The 21,427-nt window shown below is 38.3% G+C and overlaps 1 protein-coding gene across 2 annotated transcripts in view; it reads left to right on the forward strand.

Moving 5' to 3' along the window:
* Nucleotides 1-21,427, forward strand: part of NWD2 (NACHT and WD repeat domain containing 2) — a 162,255-nt gene that overhangs the window by 57,919 nt on the left and 82,909 nt on the right. For both annotated transcript variants that reach the window (XM_019741957.2, XM_019741958.2), the window contains exon 2: nucleotides 10,678-10,766. In XM_019741957.2, coding sequence (XP_019597516.2) covers nucleotides 10,678-10,766 — 89 coding nt within the window. The remainder of the gene's footprint in view (nucleotides 1-10,677; nucleotides 10,767-21,427) is intronic.

Here is a 21,427-nt window from a genome sequence, read left to right on the forward strand (position 1 = left end):
ACATTCAATCCCTGTATTGTGTCCTCTGTTTGATACCAGCTGGTATACCTCACAGAGCGGGTAATGAGCAAGATTGGCCAACGTGTGCTTTATAGTTCATTCAAATAATGGTACTCAAAAACTAAATGCAAAATGTGTGCTGGGATTTTGAGGGAATATGTTGGATCCATATATCAATTTGGAGACTCTCAGACCTATAGTTGGTGAAGATTTCCATTTTAACAATATTGAGACTTCCAAGCCATGAAGATGGAATATCTCTCCCTTTGGATCTTTTTTCTCTTGGCAAGGCTTTGTAACATATGTCTTCATTTCTTTTGTGAAATTTATCGTTCAGTGTTTTATTTTAATATGTAAATGCAATTCTTTTTTTAATTTTAATTTTGGATTGTTGCATTACCCAATACCATTGATTCAGTAGTCTCTTCAACCACCTTGCTGAGCTTATTAGTTATTGTGTTTTTTCTCTGGATTCCTCAGGATCTTCTACATACAAGATCTTGTCATCAGAGAATAAAAATGTTTTTATTTTTAATTTTGTCTTTATTGCACTAATTGGAATCTCCAGTAAAATGTTGACTAGAAGTGACAAAGTGTTCCTGATCATGAGTGGAAAACATTCAGTCTTACACCATGAAGTGTGGTGCTAACTGTAGTGTTTTGTGTAGACGCCCTTTATCAGGATGAGGAAGTTCCTTTCTGTTCCCTGTGGCTGAGTTTTTATCCTGAATGGGTTTAGATTTTAACAAATGTATTTTTCTGCATCTGTGGAGTGATCATATTGTTATGTCCTCTATTAATGTGGCATATTACATTAATTTACTTTCAAATGTTCAACTAACCTCTCATTCTTATAATAAATCCCACTTGGTCATGGTGGACATGTTGCTGGACTTAATTTGCTAGTATTTTGTTAAAGGTTTTTGCATCCATGTTCGTTAGGGATCTATTGGTCTGTAGTTTTGTTTTGTGTCTTTTTCCTTTAACGTCTTTGTCTGGCTTTAGGTTTAAGGTAATATAGACTTAAAGAATGACTTGAGAATTGTTTCTTCTCAATTTTCAGAAAATGTAGAGGATTGTTTCTTCTTTAGATATTGATATTATTTCCCAATTAAACACTCTGGGCTGGTGATTTTCTTTGTGGAAAGATTTTAAATAACTAATTCAATTTTTTTACTTGTTATAGATCTCTGAAGATTTTATTGAGTCAGTTTCAGTAATTTGTATGTTTCTAGAATTTGTCCATTTCATCCAAATTTTCTAATTTCTTAGAAATAATATTATTGGTCATACTATATATACCATGATCACTTTTTTAACTTCCATAGTGTCAGTGAACTATGTGGCTCCTCTTTCATTTCTAATTTTGATAATTTGTCTTCTCTCTTTTCTTCTTGGTCAACCTAGATGAAGATTTGTACATTTTATTGATCTTTTAAAGGGCCAACTTTTGACTCGATTCCCTCTGGGTTTTTTGTTTTGTTTTCTTTTTCATTGATTTCTGTTCTTTCTTTCCTTCTTTCAGCTTACTTTGAGTTGAGTGTGCTCTTCCCTTTTCTAGTTTCTTAAGGTGGAATCCTAAGTCACTAATTTGAGACCTTTCATTTCTGCTATCGGTGTTTAAAGATAAAGATTTTTTTTTAAATTTACGAGGGTAAGTTTAATGCTCAGAACAAAATGAAATCAATTAGGAAACATTGTATACAAGAGATGCTTTACAGAGTAATATGTCCTTTTGATGTGATTATTTTAATGGGACTTAATATATATGATTATTCTTCAGTCTTCTGAGACTAAAATTGTTCAGGTGGCCATAAGATCTGGAAACATAAACATACATACTATTGATATTGATTGATATTCTGTGAGATGTTCAATATGCTGTTCCTCACTAGCAATTTATATAGTTCAATAATAAGCAGTGCAAAATTGCAGTTAACAATGTGTACTAAGGCAGCATTTCCATCAATCCTTGTACATCTAACTACAATGCACCACCTCAGATGATTTGTGTTTCTAATTTTCACTGAATAAACTTGTGCCTATTAATATACCCAAGAAGAAGTAATCAAAGGAGCTCAATCTATTAAGAAACATATGTATTCTGTTTTCAGACCTTGTGGTCACCTGTATTTTAATTTTTTATAAGATTTACCTACGGTGTTATGAACATTTCTGCCATTTATACCAGAAAAAAAATTAATACTAAAAATGAGATAATGGAAAAACAAAAACAGATTGCATTTGTTTCAAATAGTTCTACCCCAAAACATTTTGCTGGAATGAGGTAATTTTTAATCTACACAAAAATGATTCTCTAAATGATGCTCAGGATACATTACAAATTTGGTTTTAAAATAGATTTGAATTTAAAAATAAGTTTTACTCAACAATGATTTCAATAGATCAGGCACTCCAGAATACAGTGTGGAGGTGCCATCACTACGGGATGAATTCTTAATAGTCCAATAAAGATAGTTTTCAAATATGGAAAGAAGTGAAATGTTTCTATCGTATTAACCCCTAAGGGCTATTCTTCTTTATAAACTGTACATTCTTGTCAGTTTCATATACTTTTATTTTATAAAGAATTCCCACAGGAAGAAATTTCTGGAGGTTTCCCCAGATATACACAGCTACATTTTCTGTGGTGCTTACAACATGTGCTAAGTATGGCACATCTAGAACCAGATTCTTATGATCAGGGGGCTTCATAATTGCCTCCTCTCTATACCCTGTGAGGTTGGTAAAATTCATAACCATTCCTGTAACAGAATCAATCTTTATAATTGTGCCTATGGCCATTTGGATTGTTGCATTTCCCAAATAGTTTCAAGTTTTCTTCATTACTCAGAGATTTGCTGTGGAACCAGTGGTTCGAGCTGAAGGAGACTAGGGGGGACACTTGTGCTGGACAGTGACAGCCAGAGTCCGCAGCGCTCGTCTCCTTGCAGTCGCGTGCCCGGGGTCAGCACCTCCTCTCCCAGCCCACAGTGTGCACTGGATAGAGATTGCTTTCTAACCACTGCTTTAGTTGCTTTCCATAACTTCTGACATGTGTTTTCATTTCCTTCCATTCAGAACATCCTGTGTCTCTTTGCATATTGTTCTCTGATGCATGAGTTATTTAGAAGTTATTTATTCAATTTCCAAATATGTAGGGATTTCCCAAAATTCTTTGTTATTGATTTTTAATTCTATTGTAGTTGGAGACCACACTTGTTATGATTTCAGTACTGTTAAACTTATAAGACTTGTTTGCAGCCTAGTAAATGACCTATCATTGGAGCACTAGAAAAGAATTTGTGTTTTGCTATCATTAAGTGGATTGTTTTATAAATATCAGTTAGGTCAAGTTGTTTAAAAGTGTCCAAGTCTACATCCCTGTTTATTTTCTGTTTAGTTGTTTTATCAATTACTGAGTAAACTGTAGAAATCACCAGCTGTTGTTGGAATGTCTATTTTTTCTTTCTGTCTGTTTTTGCTTTATGTATTTTAGGACTCTGTTTATGAGTATGTATACATTTATAATTGTTATATCATGGCTCTTTTTTCTCTAGTAATACTTCTTAAAACTTATTTTGTCTGATATATATTCAGTCTGTTTTTGGTCACTGTTTCCATGTTATGTCTTTCTATTCTTTTACTTTCAACCAATTTGTATTTTTAAATCTAAAGTTTGTCACTTGTAAACAGCATAGTGTTGGACATTGTTTCATTATCTAATTTGACAATCTCTTTCCATTTGAGTGTTAATTCCATTCTTATTTAAAGTAATTATTGATATGCTTCAATTTATTTCTGTTTTGCTATTTCTTTTCTACATATCTCTTTTGTCATTTTCTTCATCTGTTCACACTTTACTCTCTTCTTTGTTTAATAAATATTTTACTGTATCATTTTAATTTGTTTTCTGTGTTTAGTTATTTTTAGTGCTCTGAGGATTACAAAATATATTTTAATTGATTACAGTTTACTTTAGATGAATACCAACTTAATTCTGGTAAGACATAAATATTTTGCACCACTTTCCTCCTTTGTGTTATTATTGTCATATGTTATAAATGTATCACATGTGTTAAAATCCAATGACATAATGGTATAATTATTGCTTTATACAACCTTATGCATTTTCGAGAGATGTATAAAAGAATATAAAAGAGGATATACTTGTATTTATATTATATTTTATACATACTTACATATTTACCTTGTCTAGTGCTCTTTGTTTTATGTGTGAATTTCTTACTGTCTGATGTCATTTTTTTAGCTTGAAGGACTTTCTTTAGTATATCCTTAATAGCAGATCTTCTAGTTTCTCACAGTCTCTTAAAATTTGTAATATCCTTATTTCACCTTTTTTTTCCGTTTTAATGGAGCCTAATTGACAAAAAGAAGTTGTATATATTTAAGGTATACAACTTGCTATTTTGATATATATATTTGTATATGTTTGATAATCACGATAATCACCACAATCAAGCTATAATTAACATATTCATTACCTCACAAGAGCTAACCATTTTTTATTCATTTCATTTTGTGTGTGTGTGTATGGTGAGAACACCTAAAATCTACCTCTTGGCAAATTTAAAGTGTGCAATGCAATACAGTGTTGTTAACTATGGTCATGTTGATGTACATTAGCTCTCCAGAATTTATTCATCATGTGTGACTGAAACCTTGTCCCCTTTGACCAGCATCTCCCCATTTCTTCATTTCCCCCTTTCTTCAGGCCCTGGCAATCACTATTCTACTTTCTGCTTCTATGAGTTTAACTATTTTAGATTCTACATATAAGTGAAATCATGCAGTAATTTTCTTTCTGTGTCTGGCTTATTTCACTTAGCATAATGTCCTCCAGGTCTTTTCTTTACATAGTTTTGTTGGATATAGAATTCTTAGTTGACTTTTGTCCCCCAGTATTTTGATTATATCATTCCATTGCCTTCTGGCTTCCATTTCTTCTGATGAGAAGTCAGCCATTAATTGTATTGTTCCCCTATATGTAATGAGTCATTTTTCTTTTGCTACTTTCAAGATTTTCTTTTACCTTTGGTTTCAACTATTTGACTGTGTGCCTAAGTGGAGCTCTCTTAGTGTTTATCTTACTTGTATTCTCTGAATGTTTTGAAATGTAGATTAATGTTTTCCATTAAATTTGGGACATTTGTTAATTATTTCTTCAAAAATATTTTCTCTCTTCCTCTTTCTCCAATCCTTCTGGGACTCCCTTTACATATAGATCACTACAATTAATGTTGTCACACAGATTTCTGGAAGCTTGTTCATTTTTCTTTAATCTTCAAACATAGTTACTTTAAGTTCTTTGAATATATTGATAATAGCTGCTTTGAAGTCTTTGTCAGCTAAATCCAATACATGATCTTGAGTGAGATCCACTCAGGGACAGTTTCTATTGGTTTCATATTTCTCCTGAATATGTGTTATTATTCTATTTCTTTGTGTATCTCATAATTTTTGTTGAAAACTGGACCTTTTAGGTTAATACATTGTAACAAATCTAGAGTCTGATTTTTTACCTCTCACTTTCACTTTGTCACACAACTCGTGCTGTTTTTTTATTTGTTTCTTTGTGGTTTCTGGTTTGTTTAGGAACTTGCCTGGACTAAGTCTATGGAATCAGTTTCCCACTGTGGGCTGCTGATGTCTCTGCCCAGTTATTTGATGATGATGGTGGTGATGATGGTGGTGGTGGTGGTGATGATACCTGGCTTCCCGGGGGTCACCCACTTATCTGCATATCTTGGTGTCAGTCAGTGATTTGTCAGAATTTCTTTTCAAATACCTCAAGCCACTAAGGCTTCCACTCTCTGCCAGTGGGTCTGTGTGGATTGAAAACACATGCAAAATTTAGCCAGTGTTTAAATCTGTCCCAGCTTTTACTTTCCACTAGGTCTTCTCCTATTTCCACTGCCCATGTGCTGTGGGGTGACCTGGAGAGGGCATGTCTGTAAGAATGCCTTTGATTAGGACTCAGAAGAGTGGGCATCTGCTAAGCAAAGGAGATGTAACAGATAAGACATTCTGGGCATGGAGAGCAGTGTGTGTAAAGACACGGTTCAGGTTCAAGTCATACCTGAAAACTGCTCTGCAAGGTATATGGTGAAGAGCAGTAGAAGATGCAACTTCGCTAGGAGACACATGTACATCTGCTACACATTCTGGCCTTCATCCTCAGGGCCACCAGCTGCCAGCCAAGGTCTTTAATGAACAAATTAGTTTTCACTTTTTATTTGTCTTGGGATTTATCTCCAGCAGCTCTGTGGAGCATAATACTGTAATGAGGAAGGACAGATAGCTGCCCAATCAAATAAGAGACTTTGGGACTCTCAGGATTGAGAGATGGTGAGGTCAAAAATAGAGAGAGGCCAAATTAAAAAGATGTTTATGATAAAATTGACAGAATTTGGTGATACTGAAGTGAGGAGGGGTGAGTGTGGCTGGTTGGGCACAGAGGACTCAGAGGCCATGGGGAGGAGACAGCCTCTGGGAAGACACCAAACAAGAAATGAAACCAACCAACAACAACAAAAGCCAGATAGGATGTCCAGAAGAATCACTCGCTAAGGGGCCAGGTAAGAGGGAGAATCTAGGCAAGAGCAAATAGATAGAAACCTGGAGACCGGGATGGAACGATAGTTGCAATAAGGGATATGTGTGAATTCTAAATAGATTTTCTGAGCTGCCAAAACAGAAACGACTTAATATAATGTCCATGGTCTGAAGCTTGGGTAAGTTAGGGGCAGTAAGAGGTTCCAGTCCAACATGGTCATTTTGGCACTCTTATTTTCAATAAAAATTTGAAATTAATCTAAACCCTTCTTGTAGTAAGATAATGGCATTGATTAATAATTCTCCCCAACTAATGTTCTTCCTGTGGGTAACTCAGATGATGAAATCATTAACCCTGAAATCATTGAGGAATTGTTTAGAAAGCAACTCCTTAAAAACCTAATAGTGCTGCCAAAGTGTTAATGCACCTTTCCTCAAAGCATTAAGGAGCGGGGCGGATGCAAATGGATGCAGTGGCTGTGTATCAAGAGTGACATGTCTTGTCTCTGATGCACACTTTTTTAACAGATCCTTTTTTATGTGTGACATTCTGTGACTTAATTTTTCCTGTTCATGACATTCTAATTTCTTTAATTGCCAACATCCGGATTTGCTGTTGGTATGAATCAGGCTTCTTTATGTGATGAAGCCAGCTTATCTGTCACCCATCATAATTAATCCATTCTCTCTTCACCACTTTTCCCTTTCCAGAGCCAGTCATCATCTATTAATACAAAAACAGGAAAATATGAGTCATATTTGTAAATAAGTATTAACAGAATGTCTATCAGATATGTGCATAGGTTCCCTGTACATTTTTAGAAAGGTTCGACATAACTTGGTAAAATGTATTGGTAGTCTGCCAAAACACAGAAACCAGAAACGAAATCAGTATTGCAGTTTTCACTGAACTCATGGAACTAATTTTCTAATCCCCATGGTTTTATTTCCCAGAATTACACATAGTCTTGATTCTGTATCTATCCCATGACAAACTGTAATGTAGGAAGCCTTTCTCTTCTAGAAGTCGCAGCAGGAAAGCATTGCCTGTCCGCTCATTTTTATCACTGGTGCATGTGTGGGTTTTTGCATTCACTAATTCCTTAATTGAGCACCACTCTAACCACTGGGGATGCAGCAGCGAATGAGACAAAAGAAGGGTCTGATTCCCTTGGAGCTCACATTGCAGTGTGGGCGACAGATAGTACACAAACACTAACGACAGTGATGAGTGATGTGCAGAGGATTTAAAGAGGGTGATGTGATAGTGGTGCTGTACATGGAGGGCTCAGAGAAGGGCTCTCGGAGGAAGTGGCAGCAAGCTGATGCTTGAATGACACGAGAGTCCTTGAGATGGTCACAGGACTCAGTGTTCCAGGAGGAAGTCACAGATAGAGCACAGGCCACACGTCGGAATGTAATCAGAACCAAAGGAACGCCAGAGCTGCGGGAGTAACGTGAAAAGGGAAAGTGGTCAGAGATGAGCTCAGGGAGAGGCAGGACATTAAAGGTAAGGAGTGTGGATTTCATTCCAAGTTCCATGAAGAGCTGCTGGAGGGTTTGAAACAAGATAATGATGTGATCTGAGTTACATTTTTCAAAGATCAGTCTGGCTGCTCTGTGGAGAGTGGATTGAAGGGGGCAAGTGTGGAAACTGGAAGATAGAGTCCAGATGAGAGATGAGTTTGACTTGCACCAGAGGTGCAAAGAAGTAGATTAATTCAGGATTTGTTCTGAGCAGATGGAGCAAGAGAACTTATTGATGGGTTTGCTATTGAAGGGTGTATTATAGAAAGGGACAAATCCATCAAAGATAACTCAGATTTCCTTGTTTCATAAATGTTAGGACTTCAACATTTTTTAACCATTCTTTGAAGTGACTGCATCATTTTTAAAGATTGATTCTTTGCACAGTTGCATATTTTCCATGGTTAGAACAGACCATGACATACGGCTCTGTAGATTCAAATCTGGATTCTCCAACTTAGTGGTCATATGACCTTGGGCAAGTCTCTTAGCTCCTCTATTGTTCGGTTTCCTCGTATAAAAAATAAGGAATAATAATTTTACCTATATCATAGGATTGTTGTTAGACTAAGAGAACACACATAGAAACACTTGGCATACTATTAGACTATAGTAAGTACTCAGTAAACGTTAGTAATTAGACACTGTATTTCTGTCTTCTCCTTACTATTGTATGTTCAGGTCTCACTACTTAGTAATAAGACTTACAGTAACAATTTTAAGGAACAAATAATTTCTGTTCCTGATATCATTTCATCATTTTTTCATGTATTATCTTGATACTTTTTAAAGAATATCTTAACAAAAATCCCTGTTTAATACATTCCCAAATTCCACACCTGGTATGTCTTTGTTTATCTTTAAAATGACTCTTTTGTTATTTGGGTTTAAATATTTGTAACTCTTTAGAAAGTGGTTGAATACTGTCAGCTTTATGTGAAGTTAGTGTTTTCAACCCTTAAAATGAGGTGAGGGAGGATGGCATCTGATCCCAAGATTATATGAATTACATAAAGTCATATACACACTGAATATACAGCCTCCACCAGCTCCCTGACAGCACCTGGATGCTGCTTGGATGTCCCACCCCTGAGCTTGGTCTTCCTGCGTTCCCGTACATCATCGGTCCGTGTTGGGATGTACAGTTGGAAAAGACCCTATTCATTCGGATCATGGGGTCATCTAAAAGACCTTGTATTGAAGACCTTTGGTTTCCATGTAAACACTGGTTCCTGTCACTCTGTTAAGCTGCAACTGCATTTCAGACTCTTGAGATTGGTTATTTGCATCTCAAAATAGGCTTGAGAACAGAAGGAAAGTAGAGTAGGTCAGCACACATATGGTTGAATTTGCATGGACAGATGTGCTTGTCAATAATAAGGAAATTCTTTTAAATTTGTTCCTTAGTTATAGATGTGGTGTGCAAATGTTTCATAGTTATGGCTGGGATTGAGGTATATTGAGCAAATGGTACTTTTCATAAGATAACACATTAACCTAATTTTTAAAAGCTCTGTGTCTCATCTTTCACTGAGGTTAGTTGGACAAAGAACAGCGTCTCTTTGCTCTGAGAATCTTATAGTGTCATCATTGACACCGAGCATCGTCCAGCACAGGTGGCTTTGGAATCCCTTTCTGTGCAAAACATTCAACATTAAATACATACATAGTCTATGGTTCTTCTGGTTTCAGGTTCTCTGTTTCTTTTTGTATTTTTTAATGACATGGAAAATAAAATATATATGTATATATTTTATACATACACATATATGTATATATTTTATGTATACATATATATACAGACATATATATATATATATATATGATTTTTACATGATGTGGCACCTGTAAAACAATTCCATTCTGTGATATACCAGGACTCCCTAAGCCTGGGGTGGGAAATGTTAAACTCTGTTGAACTGCTGGCCAATTAAATCTATTTTATCTGAAATCAGCTAATTTTGGGTCTTGGATCCTACGGTTTGCCTCTCCTAATTATTGTGCTGATTGCATGGATATTGCACTAAATTTTGCAAAACTCATAGTATTTCTAAATACTATAGTAAATGATGATAGAGTCTGGATTTTATGATGAATGATGAAATTAATCTGTGTGTGAGAGAGAGAGAGAGAGAGAGAGAGAGAGAGAGAGAGAGAATTTTGAAATTGTTTGGGGCCAGAACACCTGATAGCCTTACAGTTTTCCTTCAACCTCTTCCAAAGTCAGTGTAGCTGTGGCTATTTAAGAGCTCCATGTGAGGGACTAGATGGGTGTAACGATCACCTGTGAATTCTCAGCTTTGGCAGTGCACTCAGAACTCACCAGTGCATCTCCCATCCATTCTGCCTCTGGGCTTCTTGTGTGTGCCTGGTGGAAGCATCTCTGCTCCCCGTGCTCTATTTAGAGCGGGTCTCCCCCCAGCAGTCAAATATCCCATCATTTCACAATGCAGCAGCCCAACTTGATTATACTAATGTTGATATTTATTTATAAGTTTTCATATTTTTTCCAGAAATATATATATGTATACATGGACATAACTCCCTTTTTCTGTGTTTGTTTTTCTACCACAGACACAGGAGCAGAAAGACAGGCACTAAGAGAAAATGTGTATCCTAAATTGAGAGAATTCTGCAGAGAAAACTATGGATTAGAATTTCAGGTAACTTTCATATTAATTTCATTTTTTAGTGATGTCAGCTAAAGAACTGAGCTTTGTGTTTGTTTCTTGTCACAATTTGGTTGTTATAAAAGACAGATTTTAAGCCCTGAAAATTTTCATTTCTATAAGTGTAGGTAAAAAGAAACACTGGAAAATGGAAATAAAATATTTAGGCTTTTTTGTTTTGTTTTGTTTTGTTTTTATGTTTTGTACTTTTATGCTCTGTTTCTTGAACCCTGCCGGTTATTGGCTTGTCTTTTTCTTCAAACCATGTTTATTTGCTCTTTTGACAATCTCACTATTATCAAAAAGGTGAAGGTAGCATGTTAAGTACCTGCCTTTAAGCTGTGATCTCTAGAAATGTTTTGCATCTAATAATTGGGACCAACTTTCTCAAAACTGTTTCCTGTTAGCAGCCTGGCCAGACCTTGCCTTCTATCTTACCTTTTAGTTTTATTCCCCACATTGCAGAATATCCTTTTTCCTAAGCATTTCAGGGATTTACCATTTACCAAACAATTAAATCAGCCTTTCCAGAGACAGTAACTGTGCATGTCATTGCTAGAGCTTACAAACAGCTTAGCATTTGTAGACACTGTTGATTTTGCCACCTAATAGAAAAGTACTTAACAATTTGGGTATTTCTTGGACATCCAAAAATTGGAAAAGTAAATGGCTCCCGTGACAGATAACATTAGTCAGAATATTTCAACCTCATGTACAATGGGAGTCTTAATTCTCCAGTGCTATATCATAAATATAAATTTACACTGTTACGTGAGGAATTGGTACAAACTAGAGGTTTGTGGTACAAGGGTGCAAAATGCACCAGTGTTAGTGGAAGAAAATGTCACCCTTCATTTGTTTCCTCCTAGTTATATATTTGATCTTGGTCTACTTTATGATACCTTCTAATATAATGCATATACTAATAGTCTCAAATGACATCAGTCTCAATGCATAGTTTCAGTCAGCAGCAGGGTATTGACACATACTGAATAGTTACTCATAAGGCACCATTTACTTGATAAATTATGAACCTATGTTAAATTTCCTCGTCATGAATTCAGCACTACCTTCTTCAAGGAATCTGCTTCTACGGATAACAGGGTCTCAACTGTTACAAAAATGTTGATCTGTCAAGATTCCCAAAGACTTAGACACTCGTTGGGAACTCAGTTACTACAGAGGAAGAAACGTGTCCAAGCATATTAATCCCATCTTTGAGGGAATTTAAGTTTGCATCATTTTTGTCAGTTGAGGGAGGAAGTCTTTGAGCTACAAAAGAGCTTCCATGAAACATGGTCTTGATTAGGATTAGCTGAAGGAAAGAAAAGAGAAGTATAATTTCTAAATTATAAGTAGGCACAGAAGACACATACAGTAAAAAGCAAACTGTAGCAAGCAAGATCCATGGAATAAATTGACAGCAAGGCTCATTCTAGGCAGATTCAAGGAATCAGTCAAAGAGATATGCTGGACAGCACTGAAACAGCAGTGGGCAAAGCAAACGTGGAAATGAGCCCCAGCGATCTCATGTGAGTGATGTAACCTGCCAGTCAGTTCAGCGTCTAAAATGAGGGTGGTGACAGTTTATAGATCTGAGGTTGTGTTTAGAATAAAATATGTAAGGTTACATTTGCTTTCCAGCTTCTAAGCTTAACAGGAACTCAAATATGTAATAACTGAACCTTCTAGAAATATATTTTTCTGGTAGGTTGATTATAGATCTCCCTGAGGATATGTTTTCTAGAGATGTGGTTCTCTTTTCAACTGCAACCAAATATGGTGCCGGAAGCTTCATGAAAAAACCCAATTTACCCATCCAGTAGTCTGGATTCCATCTTTGGTTGTGCGATTAACCCAGGCAAAATGAATTTCTTAGAGTTACTCAAACGTACCAGTCTATTTCATGCCTCCTTGCCTTTGCTTATGTTCTCTCCACCAACAGTGCTGTTCAATCTTGTTCTTCCCCTGCATCAACTCCTAAGTCCTCTTCATTCTTAAAACTCTTCCTATCTGATCTTAAGTCATGCCCCTCTCCTCCGTGCCCACCGGTCTGCAGCTATGTGTCCGCCATTTGGTTCCATGAACACTTCAAGCCCATTCCCATTTAGGGATTTCACCCTAGATCTTCTCTCTCTCTAGGAATGCTCATGTCCTCATCTTCACGTGGGCACTTTCTCATTGTCCTTCAGGTCTCCACTGAAATGTCACTTCCTAAAGATGCTTCCCTAATGATCCCATCTAAAGTAACCACTAGGCACTCTCTTTGACATCACCCTATTTTAGTTCTTTGCATGGCATGTGTCAATATTGAATATTTTTCTTGTTTACTCACGTATCGGCTTGCTTATTGTCTTTCTCCCACTCAATTGTAAGTTCCACAAGAACAGGGACTTGTCTGTTTCACAACACCTACATTCCTGGTCCTAGAATAGTGCTTGCCACATAGGAAAACTCCGTAAGAATGTGTTGAATGAATGCATGAGCATATGAATGAAGGAAATCTCAGCCCACACTTGCTTAAGGAAGCCTTGCCTGATCCTCATACCTCCCAGGATATGCCTTGTACCCTGTTCTTTACTCCCCTAAAAGCCTATGCATAACTCCCAGTCATTCATCCAGTTCATGTAAGAAGTATTTGTTGACCATTGGCCACATGCCAGTCCAAGTGCTGGGAATACAGGAGCAAACCAATATTGTTGGGGGAGGCAGAAATAAATGATAAATTCCAGTGGTAATAGATGCATTTTACTGAGTAAATGCTTTTAAGAAAAATAAAGCAGGATTGTGGGGGTAGCAAATGGCAGGTTGTCAGAGAAGGGATCGATGATAAGACAACCTTTGAGCAGAGATCTGCAGAAAGTGATGGAGCAAATCACACAGACATCTAGGGAGGAAGGTGCTAGTCAACCAGGAAAGGGGTCTGAGTTAGGAGTGTGTTTAGAATAGTCTTGGAACAGCAAAGAAGCCAAGTACGAGTGGAGTGGAGTGAGTACGGGAAATAATTGTAGAAGATGACATCAGAGTCAGATCATATGGGACCTTACGAGCCAAGATTAAGGACTGAGAACTTTACTGAGTAAGAAAGGAAAGCATGATATTATATAACTTACATTTAAGAGCTTCGCATAAGCCCTGTGAGGAGACTGGAATAGGGGTGGGAAAGAATGGTAGAAACAGGAAGATAGTGCAAGTAAGAAATTATGGTGGACTAGCATGAGCAGTGGAGATGAGACATCTGGTTAGGTAAATTTTTCATCACCTGCCTGTACAATCTGAAAGTTCTCAGGACTTATTCATCTTATCCCAATGATTAGTCAAGTATTCTGGCACATAGTAGGCCATTTAGTTAAATCCTTATTAAATTAAATTGATAGAATATGGAGTTACATTTTAAGCAAGGCCATATACATGTACTTTTGTCTATATGCCTGTGTGGCAGGCTGTTTTCTAGTGTTTCCTTTTATTTTTTTCATTTAAACTCAGATATTTAATGAAGATGCTCCAGACTCTCCGATTATGTGACCGTCTGTTAATTCGGTGTGTAATGTATGTAGGTTGATTGCCGAGAGATGGAAACAACTGAATGGAAAGAATACCAACCCCACTCAGAGCAGAAAACCCACATGGCTTCCCAGAGAGACAAAGTGTATAAATAATACGTTGTGTGATTTGCCAGTGTTCAGTAGGTGCCCTTGGCTACAGAGAAGAGGATGGAAAGGAAGAATGAAGGGAATAAATTCCGGAAAATACAGACAAATTGGGACAAAAGCAGGTGGTGCAGGACCCAGTAAGTAAAGGGCTTGTATTTGTATCCACAGGTGCCATCCGTTCTTGCTGGCAGATGTTTCCTCTCCATTCTCATTTATGAGTCCCTGGACCAACCCTCATTGCTTCAAAAGTTGTATGAACAAAAAGCATCTTAAATGATCTTGTTCTCTGCTTACCCCCAGTAGGTTGCAAGTCCTTGAGGAAGAGACTAGTTCTCATTTATTTTTAAGTCCTTGGGGCCTGGAAGAGTATTTGACATTTAGTGAGCATTCGTCAGAGTACTTTAGGAAGAACTGCCAGCACCATCACCCTGCTTGAGTTTTCCTACACAACACCACCAGCGTAATCTTACTTGAATGTCACGTTGTCCATTCCTGTGCTTAAAAGCTGTCAATGACTCCAGGCTGCCAACAGGGTCGCTCTTGAGCATGACCCCAGCTGTCTCTCCAACTCCATCTCCCACTCTTCCCAACATAAATACTCCATTCTCAGCCTGTCCTTGGCGCACATCTTGCTGAGTGCTTATTCCTAACTTGAAAACTTCTTTCAGTTCTCCTCTTATCAGAAATACCCTTTCTTCTCCAACCCCTGTCCTTCAAAATCCAGCTCAAGGCCTAGCCTTCCCAAAATGTCTTTTTCAATTTCCAAATATCTCCCCCTTCTCCCTGAGCTCTTATAAATCTGCACACCCAGCCCCCACTGGTACCCTGAGACCCCAGTAAACCTAGCTAGGGCAGGGACCTCTAAAAGGGGTTCTTGACTTTTATCAGAACTGATAAAAGGACTTAGGACACCTCCATTTTGAAAGCAATTTTCATTTGAATCCAGCCACTCAATATATCATCCCTTAAGAATACCTTCTGATAACCAACTTCTTTAGTGGGCTAGTATTTATCTCATTCCATTTTAGTCACCAGTGTTCACAAACCTGTTCCTTTTTTCACCTTTAACATCCAGTAAATCTCAGGCCTGTGGCTTCTGCCTCCCTATATATTTCAATAGTCTGTCACATTTGTTGAGGTCTGTATTATGGTCGTCTTGACTGTTGAATAGACACCCTGCTGGTCTGTTTACGTTCATCTCTGCCTTCTCCTCTCCAGCATCTATCCCCTACCTCCCTTGACTGCCTAGTCCACCCTCCACAATGCTGCTGCAGTGGTATTTCTGAAATGCAAATCTGACCCTTTTATCTCCAAGATACAGTCCACACTTCTTAGCACAGCACGCAAGTTCTCTTTTCCACTCCTGCCTACCAGTGAGGTGTTATGTGTCACCCTCCCCACAGGCAGACTATTTTAGCCATTCCGAACTACATTCAGTTCTCCAAACAGTTTTCTTTGTCAGTTTTCTTTTCCCTGAGTCTTCACACACACTGTGCCCTCTGTATGGGGTGCCCTTAAATTGCCCACCATGCAAATAACTAGAAAAATTTCTATTCATTCTTCAAGAAATAGTAAACTTCCTTCTGTAAAAGTACATAGGCTTTATTCTTAATCTTTAATAGCATTTGTCATATTGTTTGAATCACTTTTAAAATGCCCTTACTCCACTAACTGGGAGCTATTAGTGGTCAGAAATCATATTATTGTACCTTCATGTCACCAGCATTTTTATAGTACCTGGCTCATACTATATATGTAATCAATGTTGTGAATTTATTGATTAAATTAATACGATCCAGAAGCTGAGAGTCTAGACCAGTTCTGATATAAGTCACAGATCTGGGAAGCCACAAGTGTAATTTAAAATTTTCTATTAACCATGTGTTAAAAAGTTTAAAAAAAAACCACAGGTAAAATTTATTTCAATATTTTATTTAAGCCATTATATCCAAAACATCATTTCAACATGTAAGTCAATATAAAAATTATTAATAAGGTATTTTACAATCTTTTTTCATACTAAGTCTTCAAAGTCCAGTTATATTTTACACTCACAATACACCCCAGTTTGGTCCCATTTCAGGTGTGTGACAACCATATGTGGCCAGTGGCTCTCGTGCTGGAATGCACAGCTTCAGCTGGGAGTGGCGTCAGGGTGGGGCTGTTTTGATAGGGATGGAAGCCTGACTGCCCAGTGACAGGTGGCCAACTGTGAGTGACAGGTAGACACCTAGAGGAGTTCCAGTGAGGGTGGAAATTCATTGGTACATGTGCAAAAAAAAATCCAGATAATGATTAAGAAAATTATGTTTCTACTTGTCAGATTAGTAACTTTTTATTTGATCATGTTTGGACATTGCATTAATAGGGTACATAACCTGAAATAATTAATACAACTTTCCAAAGTGCTGTGGAATTGGGACAGAGTGACAATGAGGCAATAAACTAAAACACGTGGTCAGCAGTCCATTTGCCATCTGTCTTCAGACTTGACTTTCTTTGAAATTAAGAGAGGCAGGTGATGGAAACACTTCACAGTTTTAGTTGAATAGCCCCGTCTTGGTGGGTACCATTTGTTACCTTTTACAACTTTGCTAAATAATAGCTTTAAAAAAAATTCCCCCATTTGTCCTTGCAATTAAAGGCGACAACTTGGCCTCGGAGCTGGAATTCCCCTGTGCTGGCCCCAGGCCTCTTCCTTCTCTCTGACAGGCAAATGTTGGGGTCCTAGGTGTGCAGGGAAGTGTGAGCGTGAAACCTGCAATGCCTGCCAGCGGGAAGTCCTTGCCATGCCTGCTTTCTGTCTCATGACAACATTGTGATGCCAGCCAACAGCACCAAGGGCACGGATGCTCATCCTTAACAAAGATGCATCATTTGGTCTAGAGTTGGTCTTCCTCTCTTTTGCTTGAGGGTCCATCTCTTCGTGTTTCCTTTAGCAGCGCAGGTCCAGACCTGTTCACCTGATTTTGGTTTTTTTCCCTCCCTAGACCCCCAATTAGTGTGTAATCTTCTCCTTAAGCTGATACCTGTGTGTGTGAGTGACCCCACACCAGCACTTCCAGCTCTCTCCGCTCCATCGTTACGTGAAGATAATACTCTGCTTTTTGAATGTGAATATGTCTAAAATGGAGCCCATCCTTCTTCTCCCTTTTCCCAGTTTTCCAATTGCTACTATTTCCCAGTTTTCCAGACTTTAAAATCTTGGCTTATAGTCCATCTGTCACCCTTTACAACATAGAGCTAAACTGCCACTCTTCCCCTTGACTTACTTGCCGGTGTTTCTTAGAAGTTTGCCTTTCTTCCCGTCTCACCAGGCTCCCTCTTTACCCAGGCTTCCATTTCTTAATAGCTGAGTGACCATGGCAGTCTTTTCCCAATCTTTCCTTGCCCTGGGTGTTTTGTGTTCTGGTCCAGACTGTACACAGCTGCTTAAATAATCTTCCTTAAACAGTACTTCCCAGATTTCACTCATCCTAAGATGCACGTTTCTTTTTTTCACATTTTTACATCAGAAATCAGGGTTTGTCTCACAAATAAGTGGTGTGTCATGGTGTAATTGGCAGTGCATTTCTTTTTTAGTGGAACGTACACTATTAGAGCAGCCTACAACTGATATTTTAGATTCCATAAAATGCAGTACATTGTGTCATTTATGGGGTATCGTGGAAACAGGATACATTTTTCTGTTAGACTAGGATTCAAATCCTGGGTCTACAAATTACCGGTCCTGGGACTCCAGGCAAAGAGCTTTGTCATTGACACATAGCTGACTCCTCTGTAAAATGAATGGGATAGTGTGTATCTTCCAGGAGTGTTATGAGAATTCAGTGAGAGAGCACACCCAACCAGAGGATGGAGACTTGGGCAGGAAGCCCAAACTCGTTTTAGAAAAAATAAAGTAGCTACACTCTCTGTACACATCAAAGTTGTAGGTTAAGTTAAATGACGTGAGTTTTATCTTAGCTTGACCTTACTGATATTTACTGAATTGAACTATTACTTAGTCTCACACTGAAGGTCCTTCATCAGCTGTTTTCACGTACTTTTCCTCCATCGCTGCTTCTCCCACCACAGCCCTCCTGTTCTAAAAGGAGCCTAGTCTCCTTCTTTGTACATGTTTTTTCTTCCCAACTCTCTGCCTACTCAGAAGGCTCTTTCAAAATACATTTTGCCTCCTGAGTTGTCAAAATACATCATTGGCTTTATGATTGACAGGATGTGTTGTGATGCCCTTGGTCTTTTCTCCACATTTTCAACTAAACAGCCTGTTTCCATTTTCTATTAATCAAATGTATGCTTCTTTCTAAAGTGGAATATCTGTCCGCTCATTGAATCACACATCATTTCACTCAGGCCAGCACTTCAATCTGTCTTGTTCACTTCACATTTTGGTTCAGTCTATCAAAGCCTGAGCAGGTCTTACCAAGCTAATTGTATGTAAAAATATAAGCATGTTACATCATCTTTCTCCTATCTGTGAGCCAGTTTATAAAAAGGGGACTGAAGATTAATAGACATAATAAAAGGGAAGGAAAACATTACGTCATAATTGACCTTCAGTTACTCCAGTTTAGTTGTAAATGTCAGTTCACCATTTCTGCAGCATGGAATGAATGGCTCTTCTGGAATTCTCATGCCTGACTTCCCAAGGCAGCATTATTGTTCTTCCTTTACTTTGTGTGCACAGACAATCTTATACCTAACATTTCTCCTAAAAATAGAGCAGTGGACATTGTGGGAAAGCTCCAGAATTTACTGGAGGAGCTGTACTTTGCTGAACGTTTAATTCTGCTAAATTATGGTTGTCTGATTACCCCAACACTGGAAATCACCCAAGAAGATGAATCCTTCAATAAACAGACTGAGAAATCCCAGTTGCAAGTGACATTTAAGTGTCCCAATTGGGTATAATCATCACAAAACCTTTCTCCAATTCTGATCACAAGGTAGCTATTTCTTTCCATCCTCATTTTTATTTCTTATAGGAGGGAGAGACCTTTTAACAAGTCTTTGCACAGTAAAAAGAACACTCATTAAAGAGGTCCACTTTGTCAATAATTAGTTATAAACCATTGAAAAAGTAATGGAAACTCAGTTTTCTTCTACTGAGCTTGATTTTTGTTTCCTTTCCGCGTGTGACATTATGATGCGATGACCTGATCCTCTCTGTGGGCAGGCCATGTCATGTTCTGTCTTTGCTCTGCTTTTCTGTCTCGAAGTCCCTCTCATGCTCTGAAGAACAGTCTCCTGTGTGTCCTTCACATCCAGGGCCCTGTCTTTCTTCCTCACTAATGTTGACGCTAATTCCCCAAGGGCAGATTAAGGAGCTTGGTCTCAAGGACTTCATTCGTTTATTCACAGACTTGGTTGAGCACCTGCCCTGCACTAGCAGAGTTGTAGGTGCAGTGGATACCACAGTATTGAAAACACACACAGTCCCTGCCCTTGTGGAGTTTACAGTCTTATGGAGACGACAGTCGTGAATAACAGTGACCAGGGTGATGCTTGGTGCTAAGGAAATACAGGCTGCTCTGGCCGTGTACAACCCGGGGCCTCACCAAACCTAGAGGCCTCAGGACGGCCTGAGAAGCTGATGTCTGAGTCCTGAAGGATGGGTAGATGGAGACGGCCAGGTACAAAAGAATAGTTCAGGCAGAGGAACTTATTTTCATAGGCAAATTGGGGAAAGAACTTGAATGTGATGTAGTATTCACTGCTGTGTATACATCAACTTATTTAATCCTTGTTATGAGTCTAGGAGGTACATTCCATCTTCTCCACTTTATTATTATAGATAAGGACACTTAGAAATAACAGAAGTAAATAACTGCTAGAGATCCCACAGCTAAGGGCAGAGTCAGGATTTGAACCAAGGCTGTTTGGCCTGTGTCAGTTCTCTTCAACATTGCACCAAAAAGCCTCTTCTGTTCACATTCATGAAAATGTATAAAGAAAGTGTAGATATGTAAATGTAAGTATATATGTAATTGTAAGTATATATGTAAATGTATGCACGTGTATAAATATGTGTATGTTTTAATATATACTAACATACACATGTACAAACGTGTGTGAAGAGTACGCGTGTGTGAGTGTGTGTGTGTAGCTAGAACAAAGTTGGAGAGTCAGGCAGGGACTGGATCACAGAGGCGCTCATATATTAGATCACAGATTCTATACACTGTCTTCAGAGTGATGGGCAGGTTAAGCACGGAAAGGACTGTGAAAGAATGTTAACAGCCCATGTTCAAATCCCACCTCTACTACTTGCTACCTGGGTGACTTTGGGCAAGTTACTTCTCTGTGCCTCACCTTTTTCATCTATAAGACAAGGATATTATTTCTGTCTACTTCATAAGTTTGTTTAAGGAGTAAGTTACTCTATGTGGTGTCTGGTAGAGTGAAAGGAAATCTTAGCTATGGTGATTAGATTTGCATTTTTAAAAGATCCCTCTACCTGCAGCGTAGTGAATGGATTAGATGGAGCAAGAATGGAAGCAGGGAGATAATTTAGGGAGCCACAGTAATAATACATAGGCACGCTCGAGGGTCCCTCTGATACAGTGGTTGCTGTATCACCGCTCAGGATACAGAGCCAATGCTGGGTTTCTCACTCAGTCACATGCTTGCCTGCAGTCAGCTGTCCTGCCACGGAAGGAAGCTGGTACCTGCTGCAGCCTGGCTAAGGTCTCTATGCAGTGAGCTTCTCCAGTTTAGACTCCATGTAGATGCAGTTGCTTCTGGCTTATGGCTCCTTCTTTGCCTCCAACAACTTTCCGTACCTTCTCTCCATCGCCATGCTCATTAAGCCCTAATAGTCAGAGGTGCTGCCTTAGCTCCTGGTTTAGTTCTTCCTTAGCATCACATTATAATTGTTAAAACTGTGCAGAGGCTAAATCTCCCAAGACACAGAGGCATCAGGTCTGAGCAGTTTGTTGTCATCAGGAGGCTTTGGAGGAAGCGTTATCCTACCTCGTGCTGTTAGATCCTCTTTCTTTC

Source organism: Rhinolophus sinicus, linkage group LG02 (assembly GCF_036562045.2).
Source record: "Rhinolophus sinicus isolate RSC01 linkage group LG02, ASM3656204v1, whole genome shotgun sequence".
Lineage (NCBI taxonomy): Eukaryota > Metazoa > Chordata > Mammalia > Chiroptera > Rhinolophidae > Rhinolophus > Rhinolophus sinicus.